General features: G+C 36.1%; 1 protein-coding gene across 1 annotated transcript; it reads left to right on the top strand.

Moving 5' to 3' along the window:
* Window positions 1-67: 67 nt before the first annotated feature.
* On the top strand, window positions 68-22599 carry LOC137408307 (ras-related protein Rab-21-like). Its single transcript, XM_068094786.1, has 6 exons — window positions 68-333; window positions 5404-5463; window positions 9512-9619; window positions 17213-17331; window positions 20712-20800; window positions 22026-22599. Exons 1-6 carry the CDS (start codon window positions 202-204, stop codon window positions 22148-22150), a joined length of 633 nt encoding a protein of 210 aa, XP_067950887.1. The 5' UTR covers window positions 68-201; the 3' UTR covers window positions 22151-22599.
* The last annotated feature ends 383 nt before the right edge of the window (window positions 22600-22982 follow it).

Genomic DNA, 22982 nt, shown 5'->3' with positions numbered 1-22982 from the left:
CACGCATTTTCATTTTGATGAGAATTTGGACTGTCACTCACGTGCTTTATACGTTGTTTCCGGTAACACCGAGAGATTGCTGGGAGAGTTATTTTTACGTTACGAAGTTACAAGGAAATGACATAACCGCAGCGTTATACAAGCGATGTGTAGCTAATTAATCCGTAATATATATGTTCTATTTTAAATTGTATCAATCAAATGGCTGCCGTTCCGACTAGAACTAGCTCGTTTAAAATAGTTTTATTAGGTGAAGGATGCGTGGGCAAAACCAGCTTAGTTCTCCGCTATGTGGAAGACAAGTTTAACGACAAACATTACACGACGCTACAGGTGAATATGAAATATGGATTCTGATGTCTAAATTAATTTTCTGTATGTGAGCTTTTGCGTGTAGTATTGCTGCCTGGTAAACAACACCAACATTTGCATACGTTTATACATACATTTATACGTTTTCTCAACTACATTCGAAATGAGATTGCTAGGAATAGCCGTCCGAAGTAAGACTGATAAGAGAGTTTAAGACTTGATTGTTTAATTAGGGAGGTAAACGGGTAGCCTTTGAAACATCTGAACAAGAATGCTATGTTTATTAAGGTATTTACATCAGTACCGCCTCTGGTGCTTTTGCTGGACAGGACACTTAACAGCAGCGTGCTCATCTGACCTTCAAAAACTTGACATCTCCCTGTTATCCGAGTATCTAGTATAGCACAGTTATCCCAGAAATTGTTTTAGTAAATAGTTATCGCAAAAGATTCACTTTTGACTAGTCGCGAAATCAAAAGGCATAACTCTAAATATATTTGGTGTTTAACAGCTGTCCCGCCAGAATTACATACAGTGGTGTGCATAAACTTGGAATCACCAGTTAAATCTTCAAATATGTATGTTTATATGCTGTTGTCTAAGAAATTCTTTGGAGTTAAGTGCCTCAACCCCATCAATATATATTTCATTTGAAAGGGAAAATTCTGAAGAACAAGATGATGCCAAATATTCAAAAATATTCTCAGATTTTTATCGCTGGGGGTGGATCTACCGAAAGGCAGACTTATTGCAGGCTATGAATGTTGTTGGTGAAAATTGATAAAATAGGATACAAACAAACTCTTTTATACCAATTGGTGGCCCTGAAAAGGGCCGTTGGGTTATTGTTGGTCTTCAGAAGGACTGGTAAGGTGTCTTGAGCTGAGCATTAGTATTTTATTGGCCAGCCCTTGTTCTTGATCACCATCTGACACCGTCAAGGCATGCTGTTTACCAACTTTCTGAGCTCTTCAGCTGTTTAATAGGATTAATATAAATCACTCAGAAATGATTGTGTTAAATCAATCAATGCATTGTTTGAAAGCACATCTTCTGCTGATCAGATTGATATATAATATCTGGCATGGCACCATAATTGGCGGAAAATAGAAAGCAAATGGAAGATCCATTCGATACAGAGTGAACAAAACAATGTGATTCCAAGTTTATGCACACCACTGTATTTTGCATAACATTTTTTTCTGGTGGTTTTTTCTATTGCTTTGGTAGATTTATTATTGCTGAAGTGTTAACATGTGGGCAGAAGCCTAATGTTAGCCTATATAAAACTTCTTTTAAAACACTTACTAATAAGCCCAGAGAGAAGGCCTAGTCTCATTATGGAGTGAATGTTGGTTGGTATTGAATATAAATATAAACATTGCTAAAATAAAAGTATGGTTTTTGCGAAAGGCTTACAAAATCCCCAGGTTTGAAGTTGCCCATTTTTCCTTTTGCTTTGTCTTCACCTGCAAGCAAAATGGTCATTTGTGTTATAAGATTTCATATGCCTAATTTTGAATTTTTGTACACCGAACGTTATGGGTCAGTTAACATTACCGCAGTAGCAATGATGCAATAGTTTTTTCAGATTGTCCCCGTAGCTGAAGAAATCATTTTTGGTATCACCAATATTTTTATAAATGACTTTAGTCGACGGCAACTGATGGCTTATGGTTAATAGTTAAACATGTGCTGTTCTCCTGATTGCCCAGTACTTAATATACTTCACAAATAATCTGTAAACTATGTTGCGTATTTTATCTCTTGCCACCTCCTGTCAACAAGTATCATGTAACTTCAACCAGCTATACAAATAAGATTGTTCGGTATATTGGGTCTTTCTTTTGTTTATTAGTAACGTGTACTCCTGTATTACCCTAAGACACTTATATTTCGCTATTATTTAGTTTCGTGAGTAGCATACAGAGTAAGATTTTGCTGCAACTTAATTTCGCAGCTCTGATGAGTGCGAAAATATAGTGATGTGAAAATAAATGCAGTGGAACAAACATAATTAGATTCCTCAGGTTCGGTTCACCGGTAAGAAAAATTTTTTAATTTGGAACTAGTTTGTAAATGTAAACCGCAGGTAGAATTGTGTGGCCGAGATCGATTATGCAATTTGATCGCTTGCTGCCATTAGTTAGTCTTGGACTATCAATAAACAAAGCTATTTAATTCCGCGTTTTCGCTCGTTCGTTATGACAGTTTAGTTTCGCACATGAAATTTTCGCGAGAGGATGACCCCGCGAAAACGCGAAAGTTAGATGAGGCGAATACATAAGTTTCCTAGAGTATGTGAGAAACGCTACTCACTCTTTGTATTTTCATATTTACATTGGTTAACTGTATACTAATAGTGTTCCATTTTTACGTCTTCAAAATATAAAATGCTTCTCTAAAGCCTTACTCTCTTCTTCTCTCTCTTCTCTCTCTCTCTGTGACAGATGAACCTGATGTGACCGATCATGGTTCTCCACCACTTCCTATCCTTTGTTCTTTTCAGCATTGCTTGCGCTGATACCTCAGCTCTCTTTCTAAAGCGGTTCACATGTCGATATTTTGTGTCAATCCATTTAGGCGTTTCAATAGCCGCTGTATTACATTCAACACGTATTACATTTGTGTTAAAATTGACATGTGATGTTATCACGTGAAAAGGCCAATGAAAGGTTTCATATAAAACCTCTCGTAGCACTAGTTTATGACAAACACTTCGGGTTCTTCGCAAAAGCCCGTCTCAAATATAGATGCTCGCTACTTTACAAAGAAATGATCCACTACGAAACACTTGAATTGCACCCTGGTATGACATTCCCCCAGAAATCTGTCACTTGGCGAGCATTAAGTATGGAAATATATTGCTGATATTAATATGGCTCCAAATAACAGTCGGTGGAAGGTTGCTCGAAAATGAGCTGAATGTAAGTTAATTGACAACCAAAAGTTGATGGAAGGCATGGTTGAAGTGGGCTCAAAAGCATCTGACAAGGCCGGCGAAACAATTTTCCAAAGGTCGCTTGTTCGTGAGGATTGTGTGTTTACAAGCCAGAGTCATCCGAGTAATATTTACAGCAAAAGACCATTTGAAGAATTCTGTCTTCATTGCATATTGCCCACTATCAACTGTTCGGCATGTGTTTCAGTTTGAATTGCATTGTGGCAGTTGTGAATGGTATTTTTTTCAAATTTGTGAATAATAAATGATTCCAGATATGCGGATACATTGCAGAACAAGATGTTGCCAAGCGTCAGCATGCTGTTTTAAGTGGATGACTAGGCATTTCAACATGCTAATCTTCCTAGCCATAGTGCAAGATAAAAAGATGGAGGAGAATGAAGTATCTGCCATAAAATAGCCAACTCGGTCTAAGACCTAATTTTTTATAAAAAAAAATTGTCGCTGAATATGCATCATACCAAAAGAAATGTCCACCAGCAAAAAACTATTATAGAGAAAGTAATTAATTTGTGACATCACAATAATATTACATAAGGATTACAATATCTGGTCAGCATTGCCAACACACTGTTAAGCCAACATTAAGGACAAAGATGATCCTACCAAATAGTGATGGTAACTTGACAATCCCTGACACTCTCTTTAGGGTCACCAATTGTAGTCATGCTAGAACAACGTCTTGCCGATATCTATATTGTGCATAAGAAATCACGGAAATAAAGAACTCTCTATCAACCATTAGTACGGAGCATTAAAGTTACTCATTTTTCAAAATTTTCTGTTGATTACAGTATCGCTATAAAACTTAATCCTGTGCTCTATTTAAGCTTTTTCAGTTATTATAGCATTCAGATATTAAATAATTCACTGCTCACCCTTCTGCTAACTCTGCTTTTTGGAGAAGCTTTCAAGCGCCAAAAATCGTCGCTTTAGCAAGTGTTAAATATTGGCCAACCTTAAAAGTCTGTTGATAAAGGTCTTGATTGTTCGATAAGTCTCCCGTCTCACTGATATTTGTTTTACAACATATTCGTTTCTTTTCTATCATACATGAATATCACAGTTATAATTAAATCACATAAATTACATAATTTTTTATTATATATTTCAATACATCAGAGTCTTAGCTTTCGAATGAGCCTATATTCAATACACAAAGAATAATAGAACTATGAAAAGCGGGGTGTCAAAAGTACGTCCTGCAAAAAAAAACACTTTGTTCAGGTATTCAAAATGTGATGTCATAATTCTCATTTAGCCTTAGGTCGTCGATTCCTTTCGCTGCCATTGAGGCTGCGTTTTTCTGTGACAATTGGTGCTGTTAAACCCGGAGAGCGCTAATAATACGCTAAGATTCTAGATAATCAACAATGCCCGCGATCGTGCTAACGCCCGACCAATACAAAAACATGTTCTGGGTTAATTAATTATGCTTCAATAAATGTACTGTCGTTGATAAAGGGAATTAAATCACATCGATTAAATTATGACCTGTGGTTGCGGGGGCCCTAGGACAAAATGTCAATCGCACTTTCGCCGAGATCACGCAATGCTTTAAATTAATTAGTCACAGTCGTCACCCTCAACATCACATTAAAAATAAAGAGCTAGTGCATAATATCATCGGGAAAATATAGTATGGCTCTTGGAGTCTGGGGTACTTATCATAGAAATAATATGTACATGGAGAACTAATGACACTGATTCCTTTGTCATCTTCATTCATTCTCTGGAGTTGTCCTACCTTCGCCTGCCACTAGCGTCATTATCGTAGTTGATAAATAAGCAGTAAGAGCACGCAACAACGAATATGAGAATTGTGACGTCACAATTTTTGAGACTATGCCAGTAAACGTTTTCGCGGTAGAGCTCTGGGGAAATCCTATAAACACCAACCAATGTCTGTTTCACCATGGCAAACAATAGCTCATTCGAAAGCCAAGACTCTGATGTATTGAAATATACAATAAAAAAATTATGTAATTCATGTGCTTTAACCGATCCGTGTTTCTCCGCCAAACCTTGTCTTGTTCAGGCAGAGCTTTGTGTCACAGCAGTATTAACAAGTTTGCTTAATAAGAACTCTTCATTATTCACCAATAATGTATGTTTCTGTTGTATTTCAGGCGTCCTTTCTGTCAAAGAAGCTCAACATAAATGGTTCTAGAGTCAGTCTGGCCATATGGGTAAGTGTGTGGAAGCATGCGTATCTTGTAACTTGCTGGCTGTTGTAGGACACTGTGTTGAGGACACTGATTTCAATTACCTTATTTTTCGCTTCCTAAGGTACATTTTCTTTAAAATATTGACCGTCCACCCCTTAATGTGGTGCACCCTGTGGGTGGAGTATGTTCTAAAATCTGTCGAGTACCTTTGGAAGTGCACTTTGGTCTCGACTCCACAGACTGTTTCCTGTTAAAACAATGAAAACTCCTGCTAAGTGTGCAGCAGATGTGTGCTGCAAATTGCTATTTACTCATTTTAAATAAAAACCTAAAACGTCTTTGGTAAAGTGACATACTTATGAGACTCGGTTCAAACTGCAAGCAGCGGCATGCAAATTATGCCATAAAATACAGGTAGATTGTGGACACATGAGCTAAGTTACAGCCAGTCTCTTTTGGTGGAGCGTTTGAGAAAGCTGGCATCGAGTCCGACTCGGGCAATGATGAGGAGGAACTCGAAATGTTTGGCAGTAAATATGCTCAGCTGTTTACTTCACATACTGAGCACCAAAGCTTCAAGGGTTTTGTGGAAGAAGATTGAATATTTTATCTAATAAAGTTGACTAAGCTCACTGTTTTGTTTTTGGTGTTGTTTTCCACGAATGTTTTAAATTCATCTTATATTATATTCACCTTATTATAATATGTTGCGCCTTATGTATTGGTCAAGTACAGAAATAGACTCTATGATACCTTAAGGTTCGAGAAATACAGTATTCTTTAAGTCAGACTTGTAATTACTCTAAAAAGAATTATAAATGTTACATTCCACATTCGTACTATAATATGTACATATCGTTTATTTTTGTTATTGACCAGATTATAGGTTGGAACAAAATAGGTTGTGTATACTTGGACGCAAAAATGCACGCAATTTTTTATGCATATATTCTACGGAAACAAGCAAATAAAAATATTGTCTATAAAAATTCTAATTGTCAAGTAAATTTTGGTTTTGTTTGAGTTTATTGTCAGACCAAGTCAATTATACAAATTCAACTTGTAACCAATAAAATAACATACCCTACAGGATGAAAATATTCGTTGGTCATAAAAATTCGCGGTTTCGCGAACAGTCAATCCCGCGAATTATTAAATTCAGTGAATAATTAGTTCTATTTTTAATCACAAGAGAGAATAACTACTGCATCAAACTGAAAACTAGTCGCTAGCCTAGTTTTTTATGTAAATACTATACGTAATTGAGTTCCAAAACATTTTTAAAATTAATACCTGAGCTTTGAGCTAACACCATTGGCAATGCATCACATTTATTTACAAAATTATTCGAGGTTGTCACAAGATGTGCAGAATGGCGTCAACACGAAAATAGCCGCGAGGCAGAAGTACTAAACGTAGCCGAGTTCCAAAACTTCTTTAAAATCATCGCCAGGCTTCGAGCTTTATTGCCATTGCGTCAAACTTTACAAAATTATTCAAGGTTTTTACAGGTTATTCGGCATAGCTTCAGCATAGCAAAAAAGCTCTCCTAGTCTTTTTACATTAGAATCAACTCCATCAATCTCTAATACCAAAGTCAAGGACGATCATGATTCTGATCTGGACATTATGGTATGTATTTGATTTGCAGTGCGGATACGTTTTTCCATAATCAACTGCATTAGTTAATTCTTTTGTTTAAAAACTGATCGCTTTCATCAAATACTTCAGCTATTGTTTCTGTACTTCCTCAAAACTCGTTAGTATTTTTTCTTTTTTGTGTTTACTGCAGATTGCGAATGAAACAACCTACTCCGATTACAAAAACTAGAGACAAGTAGTAATATTCATCAAGGCAGGAATATTGGCAGAGAGGCAACCAGTCAACCTAGACCCCTTCATCGACAACAACTCCTTGATATCGCTGTAGCAAACATGATTAAATTATATATTTTATTTCATGTATAGATGTATTATAATTTACTACAAACTTGAGTGTACAAATAAAATATTTCAAATACAAATAAAATTTTACAAACGATGAATGGAGTAAATATAAACAGTTTAGTCCATATGGCGGTTGTCTAGCAATAAAATTGAACCGGTACTTTTGATATGTGAATACTAGCATGTAATGGTGCTTTCTGACTAGTTATTTTGGTAATAGCAGCTCTGTCGCTGTCACTGTCTTGGGTAGGTGTTGAAGACGATTCTCTCGCTACTACATGGCTGGTAAGGAAGTTATCATCAGAACTCTCCTCGTGGCTTACTATTGCAAAGTTCTGCCGGTTGGCCAAGGATTTGTGCTCGTAAAGGCGTTTTTGTTCCTTTTTTAAAAACAGATATAGTCTTCTCGTAAGTAGCTGCGGTCACTTCAACCTCAATTTCCAGACCTCCCTGAATGATTGGTGATCTTCTAAGAATGACATCTACCACCCTTGCAATCATTGTTCTTCAGTGTATGATGAAAAATCTCTCTTACACTAAAACAAATAATGAAGCAGTAGGATGGAAAAAAATTGTATTGCGTTAATTGTAAAAAAAGTATTGCGTTTTACCAAAGAACCAAAGTAAGATTCAACTAATTTAGTAAATGTAAAAACTCATTACTTACCACAAGTTGTTGGCTTATCAAAGGCCTCCAAAGCGATGAATATTTGTGAAAACCTCTGCACGCAGCAAAAATTGTTTACCGTAGAATAGCATGATCGCCTCGCAGTTGTAAGCTAAATATAAACCGGAACACGCGATGTGCGCATGCGTAGAAATAACTATTACTTGCCGCAATAGAGTTAACTTTTCCTAGAGAGTGGCAGTTTTCAGCCGCGAATAAATTCATCCGCGAATATGCATGAAAAGACAATTTTCGCGAAATATAACTCCGCGAATAAATTCATCCTGTACGGTAACAGCCAAAAAGTTTCACCATATACAGAGGTGTTGCATCAAAATACCTTTTAAACTTGGGGTGGTAGTTAAAATTTGATTTTACGTAAATATTTTTTCCATTTTCAATTTTTTTCAGATTAGTGTTGAGTTTCATTCTGAATTCATTACAACAAAACACCTACTATATCTACTTCCACATCATGTCATACCAGAGACTAGATGCTTTGCTCGTTATTTTTAATTTGACCAATCTCCAAATTTTATAGGATGAAATGCTAGTCTCTACCATCAAACTCCGTCTCGTCAGCAAAACACAGTTTTAAATTAAATGTTTGTGTTATTTGGTAATTCTAGACCAGACTCTATAAAGATGTGGGCTGGGTGTATATCAGTGCCTATGATGAAAAAGTTATAGTTAAGCTAGAGCTAAATTTAATATTGCCTCCTAATCATTCTTGCAAAGGAGAAAACTTTCCTACTTCCCTCTCCTTTTTAACCTACAAATTTATGTTTTAATAATTATATAAACACATTTTGTCTTACATTTTTGCATGAATTTATAAAACAATATTTTTATGCTATCGAGTACTTTCTGTCCCATAATGCTCTGTATAACAACAAATTACTTGCAGTTATCCATTTTCTTTCATAAAACTGACAGTAGAGATTCTGCTAATACCATCCTCAACCATTATATGTTTAATAACTGTTCAGATTCACTCGATTCAGTTTGTTCTTAAAGATAAATTTACGCAACATTTTAATTGATTATAGTGTCGGTATTTTTTATCATTTGCGATTGTTTTTGATGTTCTAGATAGTCTGACTGCCAGGATGTTTCAAGATTAAAATTGACCCAACTTGATCACGATTAAAGTTTTATCGTGTGATAATCCTTTACTTGTCCCTATTCTGTCAGTCTCTGTAACTATAAACGTCATAATTGCACTTTCACTTGATCTGTGCGTTTTAATTACGATCAAGTTTTATCGATTTTAATCTGAAACATCTTGATAACTTCAAACATTAAAAATCATCACAAATGATAGAAAAATATAGATACATTTTGATAAAATCATCTAAATTTCTGTGTGAGTTCATCATTAACGAGTGAATTTGTTGATGAAAGTTGTTGAACGTTTCATTGCTTTTCTATATTGTTGTGCATTCTTGTTGCTAGGACACAGCTGGTCAAGAAAGGTTCCACGCCTTAGGTCCTATATATTACAGAGACTCTCAAGGTGCAGTCCTCGTTTATGATATTACTGACGAGGATTCATTTGAAAAGGTACAGAAGCTAAATATTATATTAATTTGTAGCTTGTTATCTTTCGTTGAACGGATAACTCTTAATTCATCGACTAGATAACTCATTTTATTGAGCAACTAGAGGAAGTGTATGAGTGTTAAGGCAAGCTACTACAGGAATACCTTGGCCTACGAATGTTCCAACATACAAGAAGTTTGAGATGTGATTAAATGCTGAACAAATTTATGCCTTGAGTTACGAGACAAATTTGAGATACAAGTATATGAGACAGTTCTCGATGAGGACGCTAAGTGGCTGAGTAGCCTATGTTACGTTGTGTCCGTGTGTACGCACACATTTTTTTTTAGAGTATAGGAACGCATCAATTTATATTTAGTTATTTTATATAGGAAAAAATAATTTGAGATACAAATGAATTGACACCCGAGCTCGGGTTTCAGAACACGTTAAGCTCGTATCTCAAGGTATTACTGTATTCCTCAAGTTCAATGATTGGGTTAAATGAGCAGCAATGGTAGTAGAATCATATTCCTAACAACCATAGTATTGATGGTTGCCTGATTCTCAAGCACTCTGCCCTGCTTGACTTTCCCTAGACTCAGCGGGTTTGCAAATCTCTTGTGATTATATTGGTCTGTATTGCTGGATGATTCAACAGTACAAAGTGTAATTACATCAACTGATATGCAATTTCCGTAAACAATTTTTTATGTTATAATAATTTACAGTGCATTGTTGTTATTCTTGGTCATGTATCAATAAAACTTTACTCTATGGTAAATGAAGGGTTTAATTAATATTAAATGCAATAAAAACAACCTGGTGAAAAAAGTATCTTTAATTTTACTATATAACAAACTTGTTATTTGTGCTTTTTATATATGCTCTTCCAGGTTATTTTTTAAGAATCATTTTTTTATTTTGTTCTCACAATTGTAGATTATATATTGCTTTGAATCTTGTAACTATCGATTTTTATAGTTCTTGCTCCAGAAGTAGGTCAACTGGATTGTGAGTTTAGTACGTTGTTATGATGAAATCGCAGTTGAAGGTCCTATTTGGTGGAGTTGAAGTAAAACAATCTGTTGACACCATGTGGCATGTAGTTAGGAAGAGTCTTCTATGTAGAATCACTAAATTTCATGTCATTTAAAACATCGGTTGTCTTGTAACTGACTAAAATGTACATGCATGTACACTCAAATAACTAGTCTGGCTTAGTCATTTGATTACATATGCAAAGAATTGCGCGTTGTCAATGTTTACAAAAAAAGCTGCCATTTTCTTCATTAGCAGATATGGCACAGAACTCTGCTCCTAAGAGGGATTTAGTCACCAGTGTGCCTGTTTTTAGCCGTTGTCAGTTTTTTGTAGTAGGCCTACCTATCAATTGTTCAAACGACAGTGAAGTCGTGCCTAGTCTACTATGTTCAAACTTTTTAGTACAGTTTGTCTGACTTCAGTGCAGTAATTATTCACTACTTCGCGGTTCAGCTCTCATGGTTGAGTCCTTTGCGAGGTAAAAAATACTCATTAAAAATATAAAATAGATGAAAACTAAAAATAACTAAAATACGTAAATCTCTCTTATTCCCTGTCCTGGTGAGATTCTTCCGGGAGCATCATTGTAATAAAAGTCTTCGCAGTTCACCGTTTCTTGTTACGTTTTGGAAGTGTAAAAGTGCAAAGCCCTTGTGACACCCTTCATCATACCTCTTAAACACCTTTGACCTTGACCCTCAAAATTGTTTAGTGAACTTGAGAAAAACAGCAAAATGCTTGCAATTAATGAAAAAGTGACTTTATTAGTTATGATAAAGGCAGGCAATTGCAGACAAAATTAGCTTCTATTCACGAAAATGCGAGCAAAAGTCTTTAATCATTGTATTTTTCAAACCATTCACATGTTGGATTGTTTGAGACTTGAATGAATTTTATGAATACATTAACCTCACAGCACCACCCCATGTGACCAGGGCTGTATTTTTCATTTTTAGGATGCCTCTGCCAATATATTGAGTAGGCCCCTTAGGCAACTTGTGAGGGCTGTAGACCCGAGCGGCCAGCGGGGCAGATTCGGGAGGGGTGCAACGCCCTCTCGAATATCGAAAATTTTTTACAGAACACACAAACCTTATTTGAGAGCAGTTTTAATTGTATTATTGCAACTTATACAAGCAAGGATAATACTAGAAAAATTTCTCAGAAATCATCAAGAATGCTGTGTATCACCTTCCGTACAAATTATTGAATACATGTCATGTGGTATGTAAACTTGTGCCTGGGGTAAGAAAGTAAAATATTATTATTGATTAAGATTTGATAATAAACTCTAAACAGAAAATCTATAAATAAACGACCAATGATTATTTAAAATTGAATATTAGAAGGTTTGCGATTCTGCTGAGAAAAAATAATGGTAGAACAATGAAGCTAATTTGAGCTATCTAGATCTATAACAAGAGCACCAGTCACTGAGTGACTCAAAGTTCAATGTGATGTCAGAGTTCTTTACTGAAGATTATTTAAATTTGAAGATGGTTGATTTTAAATTTAACAAAGTTAGAGATTCTTCTCACGCCTTGGGTGATCAGGTTTGGTGCTAATGGTACTACCCCCTTACCCATGGATAAACAGATTCAACGAGTGAGCCTAAAATAAAAACTATACAAAAAGTATATCCATGCAAATATAGATAATAATATAGCTCAAGAAACAAACAAATTATAGACATATAATACGTGACTGGAGCTTGTCAAACAGAAATTAAAAAAAGAAAAACACAAAGTTACGAAAAGTTTAAAACGGCTGTTACATGTATGCAGTCTCAGAAAATCTTGAGTTGAATTCCATGCAATGAAGTAGATGTTTTCACGTAAAAAAGAGTGTAGAAGAATTAACAAGCATACTCGATATATGAGCAGTAAGAAGAAAGCTCGCGGCAAATTCCTTTTTTCAAGATAGTTCTAAACACGTCTGCTTCACGCAGCGTCGATATAACAAATATAATAATAAAGAAAACAATTCAAACATTTGCAAATTGTAATCAGTCAAGTGACTATCGTCAAAATATTCCGTAAAACTGCAATAAGGCTAATAAAGCCAACCAAGAATTATTCTACACGATCTCGTAAGTAACTGGCTTCCCATAACTATCAAAATATTGATCTTAAGTAGAATTAAGTGTTTTGAAAGTCCAGAATTTATGGTAGTCGTCAAAATCAAAACTCTTCGTCAGTTCAACAGCGTCTAGCACATTAAAACTTGATCATTATCATTAAGTATGTGAATCCAGAATGGACAAATCCGAAAAGTCTGAGCAGTAAACAATGTTGTCGAAATGGATTCGCTAGGTTTGCAACCACTAGTAATATTCTGAAAACGGGCTCTGCACGATACGTTCGCACCTTTCGTCCGAACATTGTCGACACTAAACAACAAGAAAATCACCGTTTGGCCATTATGGTTGCTGAAATTTTGCCTCTGCACAGCAGAGGCTGCCTCATAGAACAATACGGCCCTGCATGTGACATATACTGGAAAACCTGTATTTGAATGCCACCTATATTTGAATGCCACTTCTAATGCCACAATAGGAGAAGGGTTAAAAAATACAGTGCCACCCTTTAATTGAACCCCACCTCTATTTGATCACAACTTTGACATTCTTTGATCTTAAAGGTTGACTTGCAACAAAATTCACATTACAGTTATTTGGTATCAAAAGATTCACCATGTCTTACTCTGTTGTGTTGTAGGTGCCAAATATGTGGAAATGTGATTACAAGCTCTTAAAATCTCAAACAATCTCTTCATTTCTCTGACGTAGTCGTGACAGTTTGGTTATTGTCTTGTCACGTGATGTTCTCACGTGAATTGAAAGGCCAATAAAAAGTTCAATATAAAACTTATCGTAGCACTAGTTTATGACAAACACTTCGGGTTTTACCGAAGACCCCGTATCAAATATAGATGGTCGCTACTTTACAGTTTTGCTTCGGATTGCTCTAATCGGCAAGTCGTAATCTGATCATGTGACCCAATACTTCGCAAATAATTTCTGCAGCTCTGTTCGATTATCACAAGTCACCAACAGGCTCGTCATGATTATCAGACAATGATATGTACTCCTTCAAGCTAAGGCTAAAAAATTAAACGAATTTTTACGGTAAGTTATAAGATATCACTTGCTAAAAGTGACAGCATTACAATGACAATAAAATAGACTCGTAAGAACAATAAACACGGTTTTATTGAATGCGTGAAGTATATTTGTGAAAATATTTCGACGAATTAAGTTGCATGAAGGTGTAAACAGAAACCATCTACCACAGCTACGTCACACTTGAGCCGTTTTGGAAAGAGAGTCCAAACTACGGCGGTCTCGTGTGGCTGCGATTAACTGTTTGTTTTTTAGCTTTTAAAAGCTTGTAATCATATTTCCACATATTTTGCATCTACACAACAGAGTAAGACATCGTGAATCTTTTCATATCAAATAACTGTAATGGGAATTTTGTTGCAAGTCAACCTTTAACAAACCCATAATAGAAAGTGATTAGTAGAAAAGTTTTCACAAAATGGTACTAGTTATGAGTCGGTTACATCAATAACACTAATTCTTTTGTTGTTGCTGTAGTGGTTGCCATGGCTTTAGTGGCGGTGTACTTGAGAAGATCCATTGTCACAATCATCAAAACTATACTCTGATTTGTAGCCACTAAATCCAATTGATTTTCTGCAGATTCGTCCTTAATGTGGTTTACAATTTGACTTGAAGACTCCGCAGCATTTTGATGAATGATGAGAATGTTCTTACTCTTCAGGAATACCGTACGACATGATAGTAGCTATTGTTATGACATATGGAAGTTTGTTTTCCAACTCCAAAGCTTAACAGTTTTTTGTTTAAAATCTGAAAGCGGCGCCATCAAAATAATTAATAATTGTATCGTGCTATTGTTTTACTCGAAGTAGTTCCTTGTTTACCTCCGTTTGATACTTTGATGCATATAAAAACTGGCTTAGTAAAAATGCTGGGGCCAACAGCATTCATGTCGCTCCGCCCGACGAAGCGGGCAAAATGTAGGTGACATTAGCATCGCTTCGCCTGTAAAAGGGTTAAATTTATCTTTTCAAAATTCTGATGAGCTAGTCGAAAAATACAGCACCGCCCTCAATCCAAATGTCACTTGTAATAAAATGCCATCATAGAGAAAGGGTTGAACAATACAGTGCTGTGGCATTCAAGTAGAGATTTTATGGTATGTAACAAGTTTTGTAGAGTTGTCCTACCATGAATATGCATTTAAGTGGAAAATGTTTACTTAGGCCAACAATCCATCGTTGTTTTTTTTTACGTCATCAAGCCGTTTGCACATGCGCTCGTTCACGAAAAAGCCGCCATGTTTGTAGAAAACAATCGTTTTTCTTTTATTTAATAATACTTTTTGGTGTTGTTTTGATACTATGATAAAAAATGCTAACAAAAGCATCGTTTTCAAACATTTATTGCAAAAGCTTCGTGTTTTAACAATAAAATTGTCTATAAAGAGGGCCGACAACGATAAAATTACGTCACGAAAAAACAAAGGATAGCAATTTTTAGCTCTGTACACAATGCTCCCAAATTTGATTGGTTTATAATCAGTCTCTCCAAATTTGATGTAGCCTAACTTATTAAGCATACCAGAATTATCAAGCTGGAAACGTAATATGTAGTGTTATAATGTAATAGTGTAAACTAGTGTAATAATATAACAATTCAATTTTTGTTGTCATATATATAAATCTGTGTTTGTCATTTTTCTGTTGGTCTGTCATTCGTGTGTCCAGTTATAGCAATAAAGTTTTAGGAACAAAAATTTTGCTTCGTACTGGAATTGAACTTGGTAACTCCAGCTTTGGAGACAGGCGAGCTAACCCACTAAGCCACACAGCCTGCTTTCGATACAATGGAATACAATGGATACACACTAGTGCTGGGCACGGGTAGTAGGCCTAATACTCGTTGAACTCACGGGTTTATCTTCTCTCGAGTATCAAGTCATAGAGATTTCGGGTATTCCGGTCCTTCGGGTTCAGGTTTTGACTTTCGAGTTTGGGTTTTGGTACACGGATTCGTCGGGTAGTGTGAACAAAAACTCGGTCTATTGCACCCTGCGCTCTTAGTCTGGGGCCACAGGGCATTTCTGTGTCATTTTTGCTGAGGCACGACAATGGGGTATAACGAGTCTTTAATTTAATAGATAGAATAAAGCATCTCATACCTTATTTACCATACCTACCGGAGATATTGTAGTCAAGCAGTGATTACTTGTCATTAAAAGGTGAGTAGAAAATTTAATACATCAAATTTTATTTGCGCAATTAGCCAAATCGGTTTCGTAAACAAATCTATGCCTTTTTTAATACGGCGCGTGTTCGCTTTCACCGATAACACATAGGTCCTTAGTCTGTTTCCGCTATCGCCTTGTTAGAAACTGTCATCAGCGTTGGTAGTAGCAGTGAAAATTTAATAAGCCTGTTTAAATTGATTACCACAGCTAGCTATTATGGATTACATAATTCATTATAACCAAGTTTTACTAAGCCAACAAGCCTTACTAACAGAAAAAACCGATAATGTAAAGTTTTTATGAGATTTGGAGCACCATCTACAAAAAATCAGACGAGGTCCATAGAACATGTTTAAGTATTAAGCTACCATAGACCCTATTTTCTGCCACCTGTTGACACGAAAATTCCCTGTGGCCCCAGACTATCTTGACTGTTTAACAATCCGCCTGTTAACGCTGCGAGTACGAATGTCAGTCGATAAAAACTGAAAAATGATAAATAAATTGAAAAGAAATATAATTGTTTTGTAAATTTGAAGATATATCTGTTTAGAAAGTTTAAACATAAAATCCATATCAACAAACCCGATACCCGAAAAACCCGTAGGCAAAGAAATACCCGAGCCTAGCACTACTAGCTACCTGATACTCGAATAACCCGAACAGAAGGGGGCGGGTTTAAACCCGTTGACCAAGAAGTACTCGTGCCCAGGACTAATACACACACTTATTGCATCAGTTGAAATATGCAGAATGATGTTGTGTGACCATTATTATAATTGGCTCTTATTTTTGTAAATTTAGCAATATAAGCAAGCTTAAGTTACTAAAATTAGCCAATTTGCTAAGTTAGCAATTGGCTAACTAGTCAACCTAGCCAACTGCAACTACACTACCTGCAACTGTTTATAAGCTGTTTTTTACTACTTGTACAACGTCAGACATTCAACTAGTTATAAATTATAGGATCTAAATTGAAGTGAAACATTGACTATCCTACATAATTTTAAGTCTCTGACGAGGTTAAACTAATTTTAGGTGTTTTTAGGGATGTTTAGAAATCAAAGAGTTGGAATAATCAAGAGTTGATCACGGAAAGGGTGACAGGTGTAGGTATCTCGCTAATAGGTTAGCTATGTGGATTCAGTCACAACATCAGCGCGTGCAGATGTGTCTCCGATTTTGCCCAGTAGTTTTCCAGTTTACATCGGCCTCAAGTGAGAATGTTTTAAGCCGATTGTTTAACTCTATGTGCATCACATTGTTGTTGTAGGTAAAAAGCTGGGTGAAGGAGCTACGTAAAATGCTAGGAGACACTGTCGAGCTATGTATCGTCGGAAACAAAATTGACAAAGAAAAAGAACGTACAGTCATGGCTTCCACTGCGCAGGAGTAAGTTGGCAATTATTATACGTCCAGCAGGTTGATTAGTCATTAATAGAAACAGCTACAACATGTCAGCGTGGTTTTGAAACTTCCTTCATCCAGGGTAGGGTTATGCAGCCAAGCCTCCGCTTCTGACTGTGTAAACATTCCAATGTTCAACTTTTTTCTCAGTCATTTGCTAGACCCTGCACAACTGTTAGGAGTCTTTGGATTGTACACGCATGATCGGGGTTGAATTTTAGCTTTGCACATAATCCTCCGGTGTTAATAATAGTTATGCATTGAATTTGGGTCTTGGACAACACCAATGATTAGTTAGTAGAAGTGGAGAAGCGTTCAAGTTGTTGCCCTTGTTTATGTTATAAACAAGATAAGTTTTATATTAGTGCTATTAATATTAATGTCCAATGTTCAAGTACCCCTCTGAGTCATGCAAGTGACTAAGAGATGCATTGTAGAAAACGGGTTTACTGTTTTTTTCAAGTTGTACTCTTATGATACAAACAGAATTTTATATAAAGCAAGCTTGCTTTGAGGTGTGTAAGCGCCCGGTAAGGGTGTAGTGTCTCACCAGATTATCTAAATCAGTCTTCACCTATGATAAAATCATAATTCTCTATGATAAAATCACACAGACTCATATCTGCAGTCCAGCATCAGTTTTTAATGTCTCAGAGCTTACGCAAATCAGAGTTTGTACAATAAATTTGAGATTTTGAGAACGAAATTTCGGACCTTGGACACCTTAAAAGACTGGTTCACACTGTATGTCGGAGTTGTGCTCTCGGCTATTATTTGTCAACTATCTGAACAGTAGACTGATGGACTTGCCTAGCCGATGCCAGTATGGAAAACATTGCAGCTGTCAAACTTTCCTGATATTTCCCTGCGCATCCATGACAGTCTGTGTGATGTGTACTACTTCGGCGATGGCGATTGGGTGTCGGAGATCGCTTGATTTATATTTCCCTTTTTGATAGTTACTGTATGATTAGCATTTGATCGTTTCGGCGACTGTGCTGTATTTTATAGGGAACGCTATACCACAGACTCTTTACTGATGTAAAGTATACAGTGAGCAATGTTAGCCAAGATTGTAACTAATGTAGTCCGGGATTACTACTGACATACTGTGTATACATTGTGAACCAGTCCAAGATACGCTGAGAAAACTCGACTCCTGTGACAACTGACTTTCTCTTTTATTGTCTTTAGTATTCAGCTGCTGCATCCAGTTGTATTTATTTTGGTTTACAAAACACTGACTGTCTATAGTGTTCTGTGTGACGTATTAGTGTATGGTTATAGTAGTGTATGGTTATATTAGTGTACGGTTATATAAGTGTGCGGTTATATTAGTGTACGATTATATTAGTGTACGGTTATATAAGTGTACGGTTATATTAGAGCACGGTTATGTTAGTGTACGGTTATATTAGTGTACGGTTATATTAGTGTACGGTTATATTAGTGTACGGTTATATTAGTGTACGATTATATTAGTGTACGGTTATATTAATTAGTGTGAGTGGTTATATTTTTCTAGAATAAAACCCTCAGGCTGCTTCCTCCTTTTTTGCATTGCAAACAAAAACTGAGGAAACAAGGCTAGGTTATTAGCTGCTACAGATACAGCAAGAATGCTCCTAGCCTAACTTAGTCTATTTGTAGTGGGTTGGTGAGAAATTCAGTGCACTTTATTTATTGCCTGATCTTTTTCAACTTTCAATATTCAACCTATGCTGTAAAATTATGTAAAAATGTTTAAAACAATTATTTCCTAGTTTTTAAACGAATAAAAATTATTTACATTACATTTGTAAAAATCTTTTTGGCAATCAATCGAATTGCTTTGATCAACAGCATTGTGCAAGAAATTGTGGTTGAAAAGCAAGGTTGGACTGTATTTATCTGGTATGAGCAATATGGTAGCTTATGATCTGCAAGCAAACAAAACTTGCTGAAAAGCAACTACACAGGGCTCCCCTCCCTTGTTTCATGTTCATATCAAAACTTGACTTGGCCAAAGTTGCTATTAGGTGCCCTGACTCTATCGTATTTATTTCTGTTGTATGCTAATAAACTCATTGTGGCGCTCGTCTTGCCATTGCTCATAGAATAGGCCAATCATATGTTAGCAGCAAAAAAAAACAAGCTCCAGTTAGTGAAATCACGAGCATCAACAAAACATGACATTCTTTTTGCTGCCTGAATGGAGTAGTAAACTCCACCTGTATACCTAAACCTTGACACTTCTTTGCCTCGGGTTTGCAAGCTAGCATATTAGAGTTGTCTTCACTCATAAGTTGAACGAAATCGTAGTAAGCCTGTCTTGTTGTCAGCTTAGGCTATTAATTCCTAGGCTTTTAAACCATAACTGGCACGAACAACTTTTATCGTATTTTCTAAGTAAATCAGACATGCTGATTCCGATTTTGTACTCAAAATAAAGATTAGTCCACTAACCTTCAAAGTCATTTAAGCTTTTTTAAAGCATTTCAATATCCGTTTCAAAAACAACACAATCGGCATTACAAGCTCCGCCCATAAATATGTGACGAAACCTAGCTTTTTCAGAAACGGAAGTTGGGAATGTTTAGTCCGATTTAGAATAATAGAGATGGGTGTCTTAAAACCCATTATTATCTAAATCCAGCCTGTAAAATAGTTTCAGTTTTTTATGAAACGGATATAAACTATTTAAAATTGCTCGCAGCTTGTTACATGACGTTTAAATGGGCTGGACGCCGAGAAAAATGAGCTCAAAAAGCGCGGTTTTATCACGAGCTAGCGTTGTTATTGCGCTTTTTAAATATGCAATGCTAAATAGCTTATCTACCTTTCAGAAAAGACTGATATTATTTTTAAGGCTGAATTTAGATATTAATGGATTTTAAAACACCCATCTCTATTATTCTAAATCGGTCTAAACATCCCTACGTAACTTCTGTTCCTAAAAAGCTAGGTTACGTCAAGTATTTATGGGCGGAGCTTGTTATGCCGATCGTGTTGTTTTCGAGACCGATATTAAAACGCTATAAAAAGTTCTTCATTACTCTGAAAGTTAGTGGCCTAATCTTTATTTTGATTAAAAAATCGGAATCAGCATGTCTGATTTACCTAGTAAGTATGATAAAAGTTGTTCGTGGCAGTTATGGTTTAAGGATAAATAATAACATTTATCTACTGTTGCATCAATATCGATAGGTTGATTAGAACAGGGTTAGTTTGTTCAAGCCTGGACCTAGTAAATGGCTCAGAGTTGAGATATTGCAATATAATAAATATAAGTATAAATATAAATATATGCAGTAAATGTCATGTACCATAATTAAGGTTCTCTAGCAGTGAGTTTAGCATCTGAACACGCTTGTATTCCATGTCAGGTACGCTTCTTCTGTTGGTGCAAAACATTACCATTCTTCTGCCAAGCTTAACAAGGGAGTCGAGGAGTTGTTCGTCGACTTGTCCAAACGTGAGTATATTGGATTCGTCTTCTCTCTCTTCCTTTGTTGACCTGTCTGAGCCTAAACCTGCCGTTGTGTGCTCGTGTATGGCAAGAGGTTGCACCCACCAGGTGAGGTACCTCTCTGGTGATGTAAGTTTACAGTAATGACTTTTCATCATCCGGTCATGTTTAATATCTACTGAAAAGTGCATATAGGTCAGTGTATACTGACCTACATTACATAATGAAATGCAGAAAACAGGTCAGTCATAATCGCCGAAAACACTCCAAGGAAATGTAACATTCAAAGTATGTTTATTGACGACAGCATTTTACTTTATGGTGTGAGCATTTATAAAAGATTCCTTGAGAGTAGTATTGAGAGTATTACTACTGTTCATAGTTAACTCTTTCGCAGGCAAGTTTTTTTGGGCTATTTGAGACCCCCTGGGCAGATTAATTTTTCACAAATTGATTTTACAAAAATCGTTGATACACTTATATTTATTATATTGTACATGCATATTATGCTTTTATTATACAGATAAATAAAAGTAAACATTTATAAGTCAAATTCTTATATAAGTGTTTCTCTAGCTATAGTAATTATGGAAACATTTGCCCTTGCAGAGGCCTACACTACAGTCTTGACATCATGTGCTTATTATTGTTTCTCTATAGCTTTGCCTTTGCCTATAGCCTTAGGAGGACACCGTGACAGTAAAAGAAAGTTGTACTCTGGGAAAATATTCAGAAAGCAGTAACAGAAGCATAGACAAGCTGCAAACAAAAATCTCCATTTCATTCAAATACGTTTTTATTTCGGATTTTTCGTTCGTTTAGTATTGCAAAAACGATCGTTTTTTTCTCAAAACGGCTAATTTTTTGGTTGATAACAGAGACCAATATATTTTAGTTTACTATTAGTTAAAAGATTAAATAAAAAAACCAATAAGCTAACCAGAAATCAATTTATAAAAAACGTTCGCGTGGCGACATAATAGTCGCTCTTCCCATTGGCGTCAGTATCGCGAAACGACAATAATGTCGCTATGCCTGCAAAAGGGTTAAACTAAACACCGCCCTTGTGTGATGCATTGTCTGTATTTTAGCAGTGCCGATGAGTGTCCTATTTCCTGATAAACATCAACTTCTGCTAGTGATTAATTGCACTGTTGTACTTTCTTCATTTCCTCTTTCCTCTGAGCCTTTTCAGTAAGCTCACTCGTAGTACAGTTGTTGATCTTTGCAGGAATGTTGGAGAAAAAGTTACTAAATGGCCTCGGTACAGCCGATCGTATGTCGGGTGGACGAGGTAGCGTAGTTATTGCTGATGATGCCCCAACAGACACAGGGAAAAAAGGGGGCTGTTGCTGATGGATAGTCACTTTTCTCAGCTAATCATATAATCACCGCATAACTAAAAGCTAATTCTTGTTGCAGCTCCTTTATTGGAGTTGTGCTCTCATTGTGGAGAAACTTCGCGTAACCAACCCATGTTGTCTCAACTTGAGAACTTTTGTAATATTTTTGTTAATTCTTGTAGCAGTTGATGTATAATAAATTGTTAAGGAGGCTTGAACAATGTTTGCGTGTGTGAGCCAATCAGCTCGCAGCTCATTTCACTTCACTGGGACGGTGGTTGTGTATGTCATATTGTCCACTTTCTAACATACAGGAGTTGTCTTTACTTTTTATTTGATTCGAACTAATATCTATGCCTGTTCCTGATTTTATATTTATATGCTGTCTTCAACATTGCATTTGTCTAGAAGGCTAATAATTTTTTTAATATTTGTCATCTTGAAATATAAGCTCTAAGCATATCCAATGCTCCTGTGAAATAAACGTGTGTAGCAAAATCATAAGATTGCAGTCTGAATGGTTGTGGTTTTCAGTGATTGTTATGTTAAAGTTGATATGATTGGCATTAACGGTAGTTGAAGTACACTATCCTACCTTTCTCCAATATGTCCGTAGTCAGCTATGTACAGTCGCATGCGACTTGCAAGGTATTGTGACTGACATCAGCCTTGATCGAGGAAATGATAAAGTATTTACGGATTCTATAAAAGAAATTTTCACAAAATGCCCCTATTTTCGTTTATGATTCTAGATTCCTAGGGTTATTGGTACCATAGCACATGATAGAAATTTACAGAAAAGGTGTCATAGGTATATTAACTGTTGCCATGGTTGCGATCGACAA

This window comes from Watersipora subatra, chromosome 11, assembly GCF_963576615.1.
Source record: "Watersipora subatra chromosome 11, tzWatSuba1.1, whole genome shotgun sequence".
Lineage (NCBI taxonomy): Eukaryota > Metazoa > Bryozoa > Gymnolaemata > Cheilostomatida > Watersiporidae > Watersipora > Watersipora subatra.
This window is presented reverse-complemented; position numbering and strand designations above follow the sequence as displayed.

What these genes read in the sequence shown, in the direction of transcription:
- LOC137408307 (XM_068094786.1), top strand. Translation starts at nt 202, where the DNA reads ATGGCTGCCGTTCCGACTAGAACTAGCTCGTTTAAAATAGTTTTATTA. An exon ending in GAGTCAGTCTGGCCATATGG is followed by an intron (nt 5,464 to 9,511) that starts GTAAGTGTGTGG and finishes TCTTGTTGCTAG; the next exon opens with GACACAGCTGGTCAAGAAAG. An exon ending in ATGGCTTCCACTGCGCAGGA is followed by an intron (nt 17,332 to 20,711) that starts GTAAGTTGGCAA and finishes ATTCCATGTCAG; the next exon opens with GTACGCTTCTTCTGTTGGTG.